The sequence below is a fragment of the Aotus nancymaae genome, unplaced genomic scaffold (assembly GCF_030222135.1).
Source record: "Aotus nancymaae isolate 86718 unplaced genomic scaffold, 86718_ANA_hifiasm-v0.15.2.pri h1tg000059l, whole genome shotgun sequence".
In the NCBI taxonomy this organism is placed as follows: domain Eukaryota; kingdom Metazoa; phylum Chordata; class Mammalia; order Primates; family Aotidae; genus Aotus; species Aotus nancymaae.
Genome location: NW_026988473.1, coordinates 13,189,600 through 13,206,780, shown reverse-complemented (window position 1 = coordinate 13,206,780; position 17,181 = coordinate 13,189,600). Strand labels below are relative to the sequence as shown.

The window sequence follows — 17,181 nt, the reverse complement described above, 5'->3', positions numbered from 1 at the left end:
TCAATTCTAGAGACTCCACCATTGAAATAAACTGCAACTGATACGACAGCTGCACTCCAGCCATACACTCTGTATTCTGAAATGTGTTTTACTCTGATATAAAATATTGCAATGTTATCTTTAAGGAAAAGTAAAAGAATGAAAGACTCAACTTATACTGAATGAAGACTAACATCACAAAGAAGAGGTGAACAGTTTTAGCTTTCCTACTTCTTTAACAGGTTTTCTATAGAGTCTGTTCCAGCTATACCTCCTGCTAACCTTGGGAGACTTAGAGTGAATACTTCCTCTAAGAAGAAAGATTTCTCTTACTTTTTTCTGCTTTCCTTTTGGTGAATTTAAGCATTGGACAGGAGCAAGCAAAGGGATCAAATAGAAATCAAACAGTTACTAAAGGTAAGACAAGAGATATAAAAGGTTCTGTTCATTTAACTTACTGTCATCGAGAAAAATTCAGAATCCTGTTAATTTCCTCAGTCACTTCTCAACACAAAGTTCCCAGAGCACTGAGTGGCTACAAAAGAATGTTAAATAAATGCTGTTTGAACTACTTTATTACAAAATGTATAAGCCATTAGGAAAAATATAAGCAGCAATAAATAAGATTATTTTAAAGCCTTTTTAAATAAAAGAAATATCTCATGAAGCTTTAATATTATTTTTAGGAACTCTTAGAAATTGAGAGCCCAGATCTTTGGCTAAAGAATCTCTGGGCTAAAGAGTTGACTGAAAAATCTCAGCAGGGCCTGAGGAAATAATGAATAGAAGAGGAAAAATGTTTATCGGAATAGAGGGGGAAACAGAAGCATGTTATTGACACCATAAGATGTAAAACAAACAATATTTTGCTATCTTGCTGATTAATACATGTGAGCTCTACGAAAGACAATTTTCATCAATTGTAATTATATTTTCTCTTTGGTGACATGACATTTTTATTTAACTAAATGTATTGTAGAGTATTAATAAGCCTCTGAGAATTACAATATTGAGTGCTTTGCGTATTAGTACTAGAATCTATTATTAACAGGGCCATTCTAAACAGCCTCAAATGTTAAGAGAATGAAAGTTACATTGGCTGGGCATACATTTAGACCCTTAGGCTAACTCTGAGAGCCCAAAAGACACTGGACAAGTTAATTGTTTTTACCTTACATTTTCCATCTGCAAAAAGGGGATGATAAATGCCCATTATATAGAATTTAAATAAAAGCATACAGGCAAAAAAGTTAATAAAGTGCTTACAGAGTGTAAGAAATCCTCAACAGATTTTAGTACATTTCAATACTTATATTTTACTCAGCATTACTTACTTTTACATTTAGCACATCTAAGAGATTTTATTCTGTGCACTATTTCTGTTAAAATAATACTCTCAGAGAAACTTTCTGTTTGAGAATGAGAGAAGAAAGATCCATTCATTTTTTTTTTTTTTTCATTTCTTCTGAAGATGCTGTTCTTTGAAGTTCAAACAGCAAGTTTACTTCAAGGAAGAGGACCTAGGCTGTGTATCTATGCCAGTGAGAGACAGACGGAGGCAACGTGGTGCTGAAGAACAGCAAAAGATTTAGGATTAAGAGTCCTACAGTGTAGCTCAGGATTCACCACTGATTGGCTGAGAAACCCCCACACTTTGCTGGTCTCATCTAACAAAAGACAATATCACGTATACTCTTGAGATATTACCTGATCATTCCTTTCGCTGATAAGATAATGGGTGCAATGACACTTTTTGAAATTGTTATGGAATTCTATTAAAATGTGAGCTTTAATTATTGATCAGGATATTGAACCCCTATCTCCATGATGATTAGGTAGAGCCCAGCATAAATAGATGCTCTGTCTATGGCACTGTCTGTTACAATAGAACCAGTTCCTGCCCACTCTTTCCCTCACTGTTTTCAGAAACTTATTTATCTTCAGTGTTAGCAAGGGTACTGGGTCACTTTGACCCCATGTTTTGATTTAGACAGCATCAAATAACTTCCTTCTGTGAATAGTAAAGAATTTACCTCTGTCTTACCTTCTGAGCTATGCTTTGACAGTCAGCCTTGTAAAGTTTAAAATTTTGGTCAATAATCTGAGATAATGGAAGGGGTAGGGGATTTGAGTTAAAGTGGAGAAGAATTCCACTGGTTTTTAAACTCTGATTTGGAAGATCTAGTCTGGGCATCTATTCTGAATTTTCTTTTTTGTTTCTTTTACTTTTCTTGTCTTCTATTTGTCTTCATTACACCTTGTAAAGGATGACTCTTATTTCCATTTTGATTACTTGGTATTAAATTATTTCCCTGATTCAGAGTAGGCTGACTGAAAAGTTGAATGTGCTTCTCTGATGTTTTCTGGGTCTCTTGAGAACTTGTGAATCTGAGTATTAGAGATTTTCACTGCCTTGGCTACTTCTGCCATTTTTTATCAGGGGTGCCTGCTCCTTCTTACAATCTGATGCTCTAAATACTGGACTGAATCATGGAAAAGTACCATTTAACTGAATCTCTTCTGTTCTCTGTAGACGTTTATCCTGAGAAATCAGAATGGGGTTTGAACTGTACTGGCTGTGTGGGAATATTCTCTATGTTTTCTTCCTTGACCAGACATATTTTAAGTTCTTCCTCTACCCCAAGAGATTCAGCAGTTTACCATTTTCTTTCTTCCTCTTTCTTTCATTCTTTCTTTCTCTCTTTCTCTCTCTTTCCCTCCCTCTCTTCCTACCTTCTTTCCTTCCTTCCTTCCTTCTTCCCTTCCTTTCTTCTTTCTTTCCTTCTTTCTTTCTTTTTTGAGACAAGATCTTGCTCTATCACAGAGGCTGGAGTGGTGCAGTGTCACAATTCCTGCTCACTGCAGCCCTGAACTCCCCAACTCAATCAATCCTCCCACCTCAGACTCCTGAGTAGCTGTGACCACAAGCACGAGTCATCAGGCAAAGCTATTTTTTAAAAAGAAAATTTGTAGAGATGAGATTTTGTCACATTGCCCAAGCTGGTCTGGAACTCTTGAGCTTAAGTAATCTGCCTTGCCTTGGACTCTCAAAGTGCTGGGATTACAGTTGTGAGCTACCATGCCCTGCCAATTGTTTTTCTTGTCTGGCACTACTTTTTTTTTTTTATGCCATGAAGGAGGCATTTGGCTTTATTGAAAGAGGTGATGTTGTAAAAGAGATATTCTTTCACTATAGTGAATTTAAGGGTGACTTAGAAACTTTACAGCCTGGTGATGATGTGGAATTCACAATCAAGGACAGAAATGGTAAAGAAGTTGCAACAGATGTCAGACTATTGCCTCAAGGAACAGTCATTTTTGAAGATATCAGCATTGAACATTTTGAAGGAACTGTAACCAAAGTTATCCCAAAAGTACCCAGTAAAAACCCAAGCTGGAGTGCAATGGCGCGATCTTGGCTCACCGCAACCTCCGCCTCCTGGGTTCAGGCAATTCTCCTGCCTCAGCCTCCCGAGTAGCTGGGATTACAGGCACATGCCACCATGCCCAGCCAATTTTTTGTATTTTTAGTAGAGACGGGGTTTCACCATGTTGACCAAGATGGTCTTGATCTATTGACCTTGTGATCCACCCGCCTCGGCCTTCCAAAGTGCTGGGATTACAGGCGTGAGCCACCACGCCCGGCCGTCTGGCACTATTGATTAATTTTGTTAACTTCCAATATTTTTATTCATTCTATTAGTACTGCAGAAGAATTGTCAGTGGCCTGAATTCATTCTATTATCCTTCTCCAGATGTTGTGTCTGGAGGGTATGTCAACATATAAATCAATTTATTTATCACAAGTAATTATGGCACTCACATCTTAAGAATCAGTTAATTTAATTATTCAATAAATAGTCAACTCTAGGAATGACCACAGTTAATAGATACTAAATCACTTGCTTTAGTCATTAGTTAGTAGGCAGCACACCTAGTACTAAGATACAAGCCTTTTGATTTGACATCAAATCCAGCATACCCTTTGACATGCTTTTCACTTTTTGCTCTTCTGTTAGAATTTATGTTTTACTAAAAATACTTAATAGCCCCATCACATATTCATCTGACTAATTCCTCTTTGCATCTTCTGTCTTACTGCAGCTCAAAGGATGAGATATATGATAGAGATTCGAGGCAGAAATCAAACAGAAGTGACTGAGTTTCTCCTCTTAGGACTTTCCGACAATCCAGATCTACAAGGGGTCCTCTTTGCATTGTTTCTGTTAATCTATGTGGCAACCATGGTGGGCAATTTGGGGATGATTATATTGATTAAGATTGATCTCCATCTCCACACCCCCATGTACTTCTTTCTCAGTAGCCTCTCTTTTGCGGATGCCTCTTACTCTTCTTCCGTCACTCCCAAGTTGCTGGTGAACCTCATGGGTGAGAATAAGGCCATTTCTTTTCATGGCTGTGCTGCCCAGTTCTACTTCTTTGGCTCCTTCCTGGGGACTGAGTGCTTCCTGTTGGCCATGATGGCATACGACCGCTATGCAGCCATTTGGAACCCCCTGCTCTACCCAGTTCTCATGTCTGGGAGAATTTGCTTCTTGCTGATAGCTACCTCATTCCTAGCAGGCTTTGGAAATGCCGCCATACACACAGGGATGACTTTTAGATTGTCCTTTTGTGGCTCTAATAGGATCAACCATTTCTACTGTGACAGCCCACCACTGCTCAAACTCTCTTGCTCCGATACCCGTGTCAATGGCATTGTGATCATGGCTTTCTCCAGTTTTAATGTCATCAGCTGTGTTACGATTGTCCTCATTTCCTACCTGTGTATCTTCACTGCCATCTTGAAGATGCCTTCGCTAGAGGGCAGGCACAAAGCCTTCTCCACCTGTGCCTCTCACCTCATGGCTGTCACCATATTCTTTGGCACAATTCTCTTCATGTACTTGCGCCCTACATCTAGCTACTCAATGGAGCAAGACAAGGTTGTCTCTGTCTTTTATACAGTAATAATCCCTATGCTAAATCCCCTCATCTATAGTTTAAAAAATAAGGATGTAAAACAGGCTCTAAAGAAGAGCTTACAGAAACACATCTTGTAAAGACATGTTACCCATCATTTGTTATGTAGAAGAAAATACATTTTCATGTTAATTGTATTCTCTGATTAAGTTGTTTCTCTGTGTTAAAGTAGGTAATTTAAAATGAAGTATACTTTTTAATATCGTAATATCATGTATATGTATATACACACGGGTCCCTCTGATGCATCAATACACCAGGTGAAAGTTGGGCCTGGAAAAAGAATCAAAACACTTGGAATTGGCTAATCTGGGCTTAAGTTTTAATTTAATTATTAAGCTTATCTCAGTCTGGATTTTATTACGCATTTATTGGTGTCTTTCGGTTCTGGGCAAACAGACTGAGGCAGACAGACATTTTAATGCAGAAAGTTTATCAGAGAATGTTTTCACAAAAAATATCTACATAGTGAGGGAAGCTGGATTGGACCAAAGGTGTTTAATTGTGATGAAGACTCAACCCCTCTTACATGGCGTTCTGGAGCAGATATGTCCTTCACAGATGTCCCAAATTAAGAAAAAAGAAACAAGTATTTGTACCACCACAACAGCCAGTTTTTGGATATGGGTCACCCACTGGGAGCGGGTATTACCTTGGACAAGGTAATTCCCTTCAGCAGGGGAAATTCCTGCAGTGTAGGTCAGCTTTCAGCTGTCAGTTGCCTATATGGCTGGAAGTTGGGGAAATAAAAACTTCAACCTGAGAGGCAAATTTGGGTAGCGTGACACAGCATTCATAATAAATAATAACACTACTTACAAGTATGTCAACAAGTACCAAATAAAAAGTCTTATCAGGAATTATGATATTGTGGGAACCACAGCAATAATGGGGGAATATTTTACTGAATTTTGAATTAATCAGAATACTTTGTTGGCAGTAATCAAGGTACTTTAATATTTTATCTCTGTTTCTCCTAAGGGTTCACATAGTTTTCAATAAACACTTATCAAAGAAAATTCTATCAGTATTGTTTATCGTAGTGAGGAGGAAACTCTCAATGTTGGAGCAGTGAGACAAAAGCCTTCTGTGATGAGATGACTTGTTGAAGGAAGTCTGAGTAATGATTTGGAATTAGGTCAAAGTCTAGTTGTAATTTCTTTCTGTAACACCATCCACTATAGACCATGACAGAGACATCAGTGTTTTGAGTGTTGCAGTTGAAACCACCTCATTCTTGAAAAATTTGTTCGAGACCAAAAAGGAGGAACTATTTCATCCTGACCACTTGAAGAGTCCTCTCATGTCATATCCCCATAGCTTCCACTTTCAGATGTTAACTGAGCTTTCTCTCAAATGCATCCACAACTCTTATCAGAGCTTGCATTCTCTTTCATATTTCCTTTTATTCTGGTTCATCTGCTATCATATTTATCCCTTATCTTTTTTTCCAAGGACAGTTGTACTTTGTCATTATTCATCACTGTCTTATGTCGGCATTTCACTCTTTACCCAGTTGAGATTCCGTGATTTATCACATAATGACACACTATCAATATGCTCTATTCCATAGTTCCTCCTTCCCTTCATTCTGCTCATCTGTCTAATACCCACTTAGTTAAACTGAATTTTCTTTTATGTGTCCTCCATTTAACCTGATTAGTACAATTAGAGAGAATTCATAATCACTTTACTCTGTGTTACTGAACTTTCTTCATGCTTCATCCCGCAAAAAAAGATATGATTATCTTCCCACCTCTAAATTTTTATGAATACCCTCTTTCTTTCCTCACATCATAATGAATACTGTGTCTCTGCTTCTACTTAAGACCAGCTCTTTCATGTCTTTGGAGCTTTCCTTGGACTTTACTTTTGAAATTATAACTCTACTGTCCCCAAGCATTAGTATCTCAAATTCTATCATAATATCCTCATTTGTATACAAATATTTTCTGGTGTCACCCTTCTTCACAGTGTCCATGACATAAGTCCCATCCAATCACCAACATATTAATTGATCCCTACTCCCCTCTACAATTAATCTTTCCAAAAGAACCACCTCTACTCATTTCCCCTACTTCCTCATATTTATTTACTGTATAACATATTCCGGTTATATTTCTGTCTCATCTGTCCATTGTGCATAATCTTGTCAAGGATGCATGACACCTCAACACTACTTTATCCAAAGATCACTTCTCTGTCTCACTTTTACTTGATATCACAGGAGGATTTTTCACAATTAATTCCTCCACCTGCCTTGATATACCCCTGCATATGTTTCTGTATCACCTCACGCTTCTGTTTTTCCTTCTTTCATTCCTACTTTTTCCCAGTTAGCATTTATAAGTTTTTCTCCAGGTCATTCTGGCCTTCACATCTTGGAGTAAAAGTCATGGTTTCGATATTTGGTTTTCCACCTGCACTCAATCCTTCAGTGTCCTAAGAACTGTGACATGATTTCGAAATCTCTCTCTCTAGCCTTGACCTCTCACCAGAGTTCCAGATTCATATATTTAATTAACAACCTGGCATGTAGTGACTTTGGATACATGAGAGCATTAAGAAATTAGTTTTCTCTTCTTAGTTATGATACTCAGACATATGTAAAATAATCACATCTTTTGTAATAGAAGAGACTATACCTCCTAATCATACTAATGTCTTTTAACTTAAAATTATCTCAATATTAAGTCACAGATTATATTTTCTATTAGCTTGGTGCAAAAGTAATTGCAGATTTCTGCACTACTTAACAAAATAGCAAAAACTGTAATATTTTTGCACCAACCTACTATTATATTTCTTTAGTTTGTGTTGAAACAAGAAAATTGGCAACTTTTCTATCTTTACTCATAATCCATTAAAATATTAGTTGAATAACTGGCATGTAACATACTGGAGATACAACAGGTAAGAAAACCAAGTTCCCTGTCTCAACAAACTTACATTTCAGTGAGGGACAATGTATTGCCTCTGTCACATGTATTATGCATGTGTGAATGTGTGTGTGCATTTCACATAAACATAAATGGCATTTTGAAGAAAAATGAAGCAGGCAATAAAATAGGAAGCAGTGGAGTTAGAAAATGAGCTCTCTGTTGAAAAACATCTGAGCAATGCCTGGATAGGGATGATGCCATATAAGTGTTTGTGGAAGAGCTTTCTGTGTACACGTGCAGTAAACACAAAGGCTCCAAGGCAAGATCCTCTTCAGTTTGTTAAAAGAACTGCAAGGAGACAAATATATGTAGACCAAAGAGAGAAAATTAAAGGAGAGAAAGAATAGCAATCAAGAAGATTCTGAGAGAGACAGTCAGATCATGAAAGTCCTAGTAGCTCAAAAATAGTTTTGTGCTTTACTTTTTCAAATTATTTTGTAATAGTTGTCTCTCACCAATGTCAGAGGGTAAGATACAAGAGGGAATGAACAAAATTAATTTTGTTGGCTATTTTACCAATACCAAAAGTGGTGTCTGCTTCATGGAACATACTTATTAATATTTATTGAATGAATGAAGAAATTAATGAAATGAAAGACATATTCTAGAAGAAATGAATAAATATTATGTTTTCAGTGGAATCCTGAGGGTTGGAGGCAGGATCTAATCAATTCTGTAGATTTAATTCAGTGCTGTGCTCAATGGAGCCTCTGGATCATGAGATACCTTTTGTTATTCTCTAAATTCCTAAGATACTCTCTGGGGTATAAGTGATGCCCTGGGGAAAATGTAGTTCAATTACCTCAGTGAAAAATAAATTCGCTTTTTAATTAAGGATTGGCATATTTCAGAATTTAGACTTTTTCGTGTTTAACAGAGACTAAATCTCCAAAGAACGATCACAGCCTTAATAAGACCGATCTTGGGCCTTGGGGTCAAAAGCAGAGGATTTTATCCTTTGCTGAATTAAAAGATAAAATGCACTGCTGAATTCTGCCATAGTTGATTCATTTATGTCACTTGCACAGTTTTCAAAGCTATAAATCTGACTGTTCAAAACAGAAAACTTGTATTCCTACGAAACAAAAATAAATTAATAAGAACCACTACTTTTAGTGAATGTTACTTAAGGACAGAAGGAAAGATCATTTAACTATCATAACTTGTTCCGATGTAGAAAGTTTCCTGAGTACTTGAAAAAAAAAATTTTAATTTGGATTAAATGTCTTAAATTAAGTGTACCTGAAATATTGAATTTAATGTTGTCAACTAAGCTGTGAACATAAATTTTTTTAAAAGAGTGAGATTTAGAATCACTAGAAACAAATGAATAATTGTATAGAATATTCAACATATATACACACATACATACAGGAATGTATGTGTCATGTACATATATACAAATGTTTATGGTGTAAATACATGAAAATTTTATTATTTTGTATACAGTCAGAACACAAATACATGTTTAATTCTCTATGAAGACCCTTAAATTGAATAATTTTATGCCATTAGATGCATAAATTGAGAAACTGATCACAATTTTCAGACTTTTTCTTGTATTTTAGTTGTGCTTGCTCTATGACATTGTACAAGTTAATATTACTTAGCTCAAATTTGTGTTTAATACGAAGATTATTCTATCTTAAGTTTGTTGCAAATCCATATGTCCATGAGAGATGATGTATCCAACGCTCTTTACAATAAATGAAAAGTAAGCACTTCTTGTATATTGTTCTAAATCTAAATTATGTACACATGGTGGGAAAACAGAGTTACAAAAGCTAAATATGTTCCTTCCCTCATATATATATATAATATATAAGATCCTATGAGTGTATGGATATGTTATATATGTGTGTCATATATGTTATATGTGTGTGTCATATATATGTTATAAGTGTGTCATCTATATCATATGTGTCATATGTGTGTCGCATGTATGTCACATATATGTCATATATATGTTATGCATTATATATGTTATATGTATGTTATATATAAAGCCCTCATAGATTCAGATATATCGGAGAGCTATATCCATAAGGGAAGCAACTTGTTTATGCATGTAACATATATATATACACACACATATATATATAAAAAACATATCCATACATTCATAGGATCATATATATCAGAGAAAAATTAAGGCTTTTATGTCAGTTTATGCATTTATTACATATATAATGTGACTGTTCATGTGTTTGTACATATATATTTATGCAAAAATAAGAGACTCAAAGAATGGCCACAAATTTTTTAAGTGGTTATAAAATAGAATTTTATATATTTTAGAGATAGGAGAATCAGCTTAAAAGACTGTCACAGTAATGTGAGTAAAAGGCGGTTTGGGACTTAGTGGCAGGGAAAGTGGCAGAGGTAGCTGGCTCAGAATCTAGATCTTGTAAAGGAAAATCCGATGGAATACTCTAGTGGATTGGCTATACAGCAAGTGAGAAAGAGAAAATATCATTTATCCAACATTTTTGTCTATTTATATAATTTCATCTGTGCCAATGAAAGCATGGAGCTGTGACTGACTTGAGATGGGGAATGCTATGTTTGGAGCAAATTAGAGGAGGATACGAAGAATTCAGTTTTGGTCATGCTGAGTTTCTACTTGATATCCATATGGAGATGTAAGCAGTTAAATTATAAGCTTGGAATTTGGAAAAGAGGACAGGACTAGAGATACAACTCAGAAGGTACAAGCACATAGACAAAATTTAAAACCATCAGACAATAAGAGCACCTGGGTAGAGTGGAAATAGGAAAGGAGGAAGCTCTGAGACTCCAACACAAAGAGGGAGAAGAGGAGGAACAAGGAACGGAGACAGAAGGAGAAACTCATGTAGCAGGAAGAAAAACCAGAGAGTTTGATGTTCTGGAAGAATAGAAAAAGAAGCCTTTTAAAGGGTGATAAGTAATTAATTATGTCTAATGTTATTGCTAGATCAAGAAAAATGAGGCCTGAGAATTCACCATTGGATTTAGCAACAAAGTCCAGTGATGTCTTGAATAAAAGCGAGTTCCAAGGAATGATGGAGGGAAAAGCCTGATTAGAATGGACTAACAGGAAACAAGAAATGCAGAATTCAGTACAGAAAATATATATAACTATGTCCCTATGTTTAGTTGCTAAGGGGACAGTAGAGGAATGGGATGACAGGCGACGAAAGCGGTAGGATCAGAAGAGGAAGAGAGAAAAGTTGGAGAGTAGAGTAGGGTATCACCAAAAACAGTCTCTCTCTCTCACACACACACATAACACATATATTATTTTAAATAAAATAGGTAACTAAGGTTACTTAAGGTATCTTTTCTCCTTTATCTCCATATAAAATAAAGAGTAGCTATGCACACATTCTCAGAACGTCTTAGAAGTACGTTTACTTATAGTGAAAAATGAACAATTTAATATCATCAGTTTTGGGGGAATAATTTATTTTGTTTGTTCCTTTCTTAAGTAAATTTTACTGTGTATATTTGAAGTTTAACACATTATGCTATGGGGTTCCTATAGATGTATACTTACATATAGATGCATACAGCTAATACAGTCATTACTCTTGTGAGGCAGATTAACATCTATCATGGTTTCTTTCTCATCCCAGCACATGAGTCTTCTGTTCTGAGACTAAGCTATGAGAAACTTTACAACAGTATCTGAATTTATTCTCCTGGGATTCAAGGATCACTCAGAACTACAGTGCCTTCTTTTGTGTTGTTTCTACGTATCTACATGATCACTGTTGTTGGAAATCTTGGCATGACTCTATTAATCAAGATTGACTCACGTCTCCATACTCCGATGTACTTCTTTCTCAGTAATTTGTCCCTGGTTGACTTCTGTTATTCTTCTGTCATTGTCCCTAATATGCTGATAAATTTCTGGGTGGAGAACCCAGTCATTTCATTTAATGAATGTGCCACTCAATTCTTCTTGTTTGGCTCCTTTGCTGGCATTGAGGGTCTTCTGTTGGCTGTCATGGTGTATGACCGTTATGTGGCCATCTGCAAGCCTCTGCTTTATACAGTCCTGATGTCCCCCCACTCAGTGCCCTCCCGGTGTCAGCCACATATCTTGCAGGCTTTGTAAATGCTGCCGTTCACACTGGCTTCACCTTCCAGCTGTCTTTCTGCCGCTCCAATGTCATTAGCCATTTTTTCTGTGATACTCCGCCCCTCCTGAAACTCTCTTGTTCTGATACACACGTCAATGAGGTTGTCATTTTTGCCTTTGCCAGTTTTAATGAGTTGAGCTGTCTCTTACTTATTCTTGTTTCCTATCTCTACATCCTTGCTGCCATCTTGAGGATTCACTCTGCAGAAGGCAGGCACAAGGCCTTCTCCACCTGTGCTTCCCACTTGATGGTGGTCACCATCTTCTTTGGGACAATTCTGTTTATGTATCTGCATCCCAGCTCCAGCTACTCAATGAATCAAGACAAAGTAGTGTCTGTATTTTACACAGTAGTCATCCCCATGTTGAATCCTCTCATCTATAGTTTGAAAAACACGGAAGTCAAAGCTTCTTTAAGTAAAATTTTTAAAACAGTCTCTTATGTCTCTACTTAGAATCATCAAAATCATGGGATGTCAGGACTGCAAGGAATCTTACAAACAACCAAATCCACTTCCATTCACCCTGATTCCAATTCATTCTGCCATGAGAGTTCTTTCTGACAGTAGAGTTGGACTGTTTCAAGCAACCTGGAGAATATGGCCACTCTATATAAATCCCACTCATTCCACATAACTTAAATCTCAAAAATAACCGACTATCACAGTGCAACACCATGTTCATAGATACAAAACTCAGTATAACGATTGCTGAGACAGAGAAAGACTGAGTTGCAAAAGCTGTAATTCTACCTTCCTCTATGTGTGATGGCTCTTTGGATGATAGTTGAACTGCTTAATGAGGAATAAGCTGAGCCAGAAAATGTCCACACAGCAAAACAAGACTTAGAAACGATGCCGTGCCCCTAGTGAACCAGAGAGAGCTATCAGAACTAAATCATGAGAGAGGGGCTGAACACAGTGCTCTTAACCTAGAGAAAGAATATGTAGCAACAATAATGAGAATAAAATCCAGGATAAGAATAAGCACAAACCCCCGGATAAGATGCCAAAATGTATTATAGAATGTAAATTTCTGTGATTAGGAAAGAGGTATCCTGCACAATTCTTGTGTGTAAAGTGTTAGGTTGTTTGATCTTTACATGTGGAAGTGGTTTAACCTTCAAGAAGTAGGGCAAGATGCACATTCTTTCTCTAATGCTTTGGCAAATAACTGGGCATGTCTATTTTGCTGCTAGATGCAATTTTATTTTGGTAAGTTCAATGTTTTCAGCTGATTTGACTAGTAGTTTTAATTAAGATATCTCCTAAGTAGCACTACGTTTTCTTTGCAGATTGTGATTATGGACATGTGAACAATAAATGCTTTCAAATGGTGGGTACTGGATAAAACACAGTTTGTATGATCATAGTAGATGATTTCATTCAAAGACTAATTGTCATCTAAATGAGAAAGTGGCCACTTAAAAGTGCCTAAGAAATAATTTTGCTTACAATTACAGCATATTATTTTTGATGAGAAATTAAACCTCGATATTATAATTTCATCCTCCTTTATTCTGCCTTTTAGATGTTGCATGTTAAAAATACACAATGTAGGCCGGGCGCAGTGGCTCACGCCTGTAACCCCAGCACTTTGGGAGGCCGAGGTGGGTGGATCACGAGGTCAAGAGATCGAGACCATCCTGGTCAACATGGTGAAACCCTGTCTCTACTAAAAATACAAAAAATTAGCTGGGCATGGTGGCGCGTGCCTGTAATCCTAGCTACTCAGGAGGCTGAGTCAGGAGAATTGCCTGAACCCAGGAGGCGGAGGTTGCGGTGAGCCGAGATCGCGCCATTGCACTCCAGCCTGGGTAACAAGAGCGAAACTCCGTCTCAAAAAAAAAAAAAAAGAAAAGAAAAAAGAAAAAATACACAATGTATTGCTCAATCAATGTTTTTGCCCATCTCACCATTCTTCTTCCTGAAAGACCTTCATATTTCAAGACACAGCACAAATACTATTTTCATTGTCCTTCCCAAAGTAGACAACTATGCATGTATATTCTGGTGATTCTATAGATATTACAGCTCAAATCATCTCTTAGTCTCAGAAACAAATAATAATAATACAATGTAACATTTCCTAACATAGTCTGAGAGCTCTGTAAGAAATGAAACCTACTTATAACCCTCTCCATGCCTTCATAGTAGTCCATCAATAAGAGTTTTTAAATTGAGAACGTAATTCCAATAAAAGGCACAGCATTATGGAAGACAAAATGTTGCTCTGGCATCATTTTCAATAACCTCAATTTTAAAAAGCCAATGTTGGAATTGAAAGTTTTGTTATATCTGGTGGGTAATCTGTCAGATAATGTTTATTCCTTTTAAATCAAGCTGTCCTGAGTTCTTGGAAACTAAAAACTTTAATAAACAAAATACATTTTAGTATTTTATCTCTTTCATTTTATGTAAAACGTATGTGATTTCACCATATAGTAATAAAATATTCATAGTTTTTCCATGAAAGCACAAAAAGTTATTCAAACTGACATAGGCCTGGAATTTTAACAGTCTCTGTGATGCCAAGCCTTTCATTTATTTTCTCATATTATGTATTAATTTTTTTCTGTTCACAGGCTTTTTACAGAATGTGCTCATCTTGACACATTTTCAGAATTATTGCATTACAGGCAAAGTGTCTGTTTTTAGAAAGAACTGTTCTTGCCTGAGATGGCTCATGTGTCCATTAGCTGTATGTGTCTGTGTGGTATGTGTGTATTTGTGTATGGATATGTATGTTGGTGATGGGGGGTGGAGTCATGCTTTACAAGGAGAAATCTTGCTCTACAATAGTGACTAGAGTCCACAATACATTTATTCAGTAAAATTATATTCCATGCCTTCCTACTACTCTTTTCATTAACAAACTCTTAGTGTAGGCAATGATGCTTTACGCTATTTAGACCTCAAGAAGAACGTTAAAATAACTCACTCGATTAGTTGATTGACTAGACGTGTTCCCATATGATTTGTGGGTTTCTTTTTACAAAACATGTTTACAACACTGTCTGTCACATTACATAGAGTTCTTCTAATAGAAAAGGTAAGTACTGGGCTCTACACCTGGGAGATAAAATAATGCATACAACAAACCCCCACGACACTAGTTCACCTCTCTAACAAACCTTCACCTGTACCCCCAAACCTAAAATAAAAGTAAGAACAAAAAAGGTAAGTATGGTCTGTGTATTTCAGGTTTGCTTTTGACATAATGGTCAGCATTGCCCCAACTAGCATTATGGGTCACTACTTTTTATTTTACTAAACACACCGATTACTGACTTACTCTAACATTTTTAAAAACAAAATACAGAAGTCAGGATCTTCTTAACGGGTATATGACAGTTCCTGTAAATATTGGGATTAAACTGCCAGCCAGGTCCCCCTTATATGATAGAGAATCAGGAAAAAGGCCATAAGGTATAACAGAAGACATGAGTTTTAGGTTAAAACCTTGAAAATGCAGCTCTTGCTTCTTTGGTTTTTTGATATAGTCTAGATTTGTAAGCTTCGTGTGTTTTCTTCTTTCTGTCTCAAATTGTTTCAAATTAAGTAGGCATAGACCAAAGCTATAGTAAGAAAAAGCATCTGAAATTACAAGTTTTTTTCTTTTTTTTTTTTTTGAGAAGATAATCAGTTTTCGCTGAAGTAAACTGTAACATATAACATGAATGTAAATCATTTTCTTATTTATAAAATATATTGTAAATCATTTTAGTTTGCTGATAAGAGTGGCTTGGAGATGCTCAATATTGGTGACTGAGGTAGTGAAAGGAAAAATGTATCTGCTAACTAATCAAGTAGAAATAAGTTCTTGAGTAAGGACTAAACATATGACCCTGCTTAATCATAAAGAGATGACTTCTGCTGTGGTGATTCCTATCAATCATCACTTCCAAACAACGTCACATTCATTATTTCCATTGAACTTACACTTAACCCTAAGCTATGCATATCCAAAAATATATTATTGTTATTCCAGAGAATTGCATCTAGGTAGAACCAATGAAGATCACTTTTTGATTTTTTTTAAAGACTCATCTCATTTATCTTTTATTGGGATACTGTAGTTGCTGAATTTTTCTTTGTCTTAGCAAAGTTTCTCATAAACATTCTTTTCAAGGCCTGTTTCACATCCTTGTTTCTCAGGCTGTAGATAAATGGGTTCAGCATGGGACTCACAAAAATACAAAACACTGCCACAAGTTTCCCTTGCTCCACAGACCCCTCATTTGCTGGTCTCAAGTACATGCAGAATAGGGACCCATAGAACATAGCGACAGCTGTCAGGTGGAAGCCACAGGTGGAGAAGGCTTTGCGCTGCCCTTCACTGGAATGGATCCTCATAATGGCGATGCAAATTAACATGTAGGAAATGAGAATGATGAGCAGGGAAACTGTGAGGTTAATTCCTGCTGACACAAACAAGGCAGTTTGTTTTATGTAAGTGTCAGAACATGTCAACATTAAGAGGGGTGGGTCAGCACAGTAGAAATGGTTGATGGTGTTGGGTCCACAAAAGGACAAGCGAGAGGTCAGTATTACTTGCATCGTGCCCACCATAGAACCCCGGAAGTAGGGGAAAGTCACCAGGCAGATGCAAATGGGTCTGGTCATTTTGCTGCTATAATGTAGGGCATTGCAGATTGCCATATAGCGGTCATAGGCCATGGCACCAAGCATGTAATATTCAGTAAGGAGCAGAGTCACAAAGACAAAACATTAGGCCAGGCACCCAGCATAGGAAATGGTCTTCTTCTCAGATAAGAAATTAACAAGCATCTGTGGAGAGACATTAGTGGAATAAAAAATATCCACACATGCTAAATGAGTAAGGAAAAAATACATGGGGGTTTGCAGCCGAGGAGTGGATTGGATTAGGAAAATCATCCCAAAGTTCCCGGTCAGGGTGATGAGGTAAATCAGGAGAAATACCACAAAAAGCATAGGCTGTAGCTCTGGCCGACTAGTCAGTCCCAGCAGAATAAACTCAGTTGCCTCCGTGTCATTGCATTTGGGATCTATCTTCATCTTCATAATCTCCAATAAGAAAAGAAGAATGTGCCAGATACAAAAAGAGAAATAAATTATATGAACTAAGAACAGGCAAAAATCAATGAGCACTAAAACAAACTAGTGTTAC

The 17,181-nt window shown here is 36.7% G+C and overlaps 1 protein-coding gene and 2 pseudogenes across 1 annotated transcript; 2 read left to right on the top strand and 1 right to left on the bottom strand.

Annotated features, from left to right (window-relative positions):
- Positions 1-4,091: 4,091 nt before the first annotated feature.
- On the top strand, positions 4,092-5,042 carry LOC105706478 (olfactory receptor 5AP2). The gene has a single exon (XM_012436896.3). It carries the CDS (start codon positions 4,092-4,094, stop codon positions 5,040-5,042), a length of 951 nt encoding a protein of 316 aa, XP_012292319.2.
- Positions 5,043-11,551: 6,509 nt separating this feature from the next.
- LOC105706474 (olfactory receptor 5AP2-like) lies at positions 11,552-12,485 on the top strand (annotated as a pseudogene).
- Positions 12,486-16,091: 3,606 nt separating this feature from the next.
- Positions 16,092-17,069, bottom strand: LOC105706473 (olfactory receptor 5M5-like; annotated as a pseudogene).
- Positions 17,070-17,181: the final 112 nt, after the last annotated feature.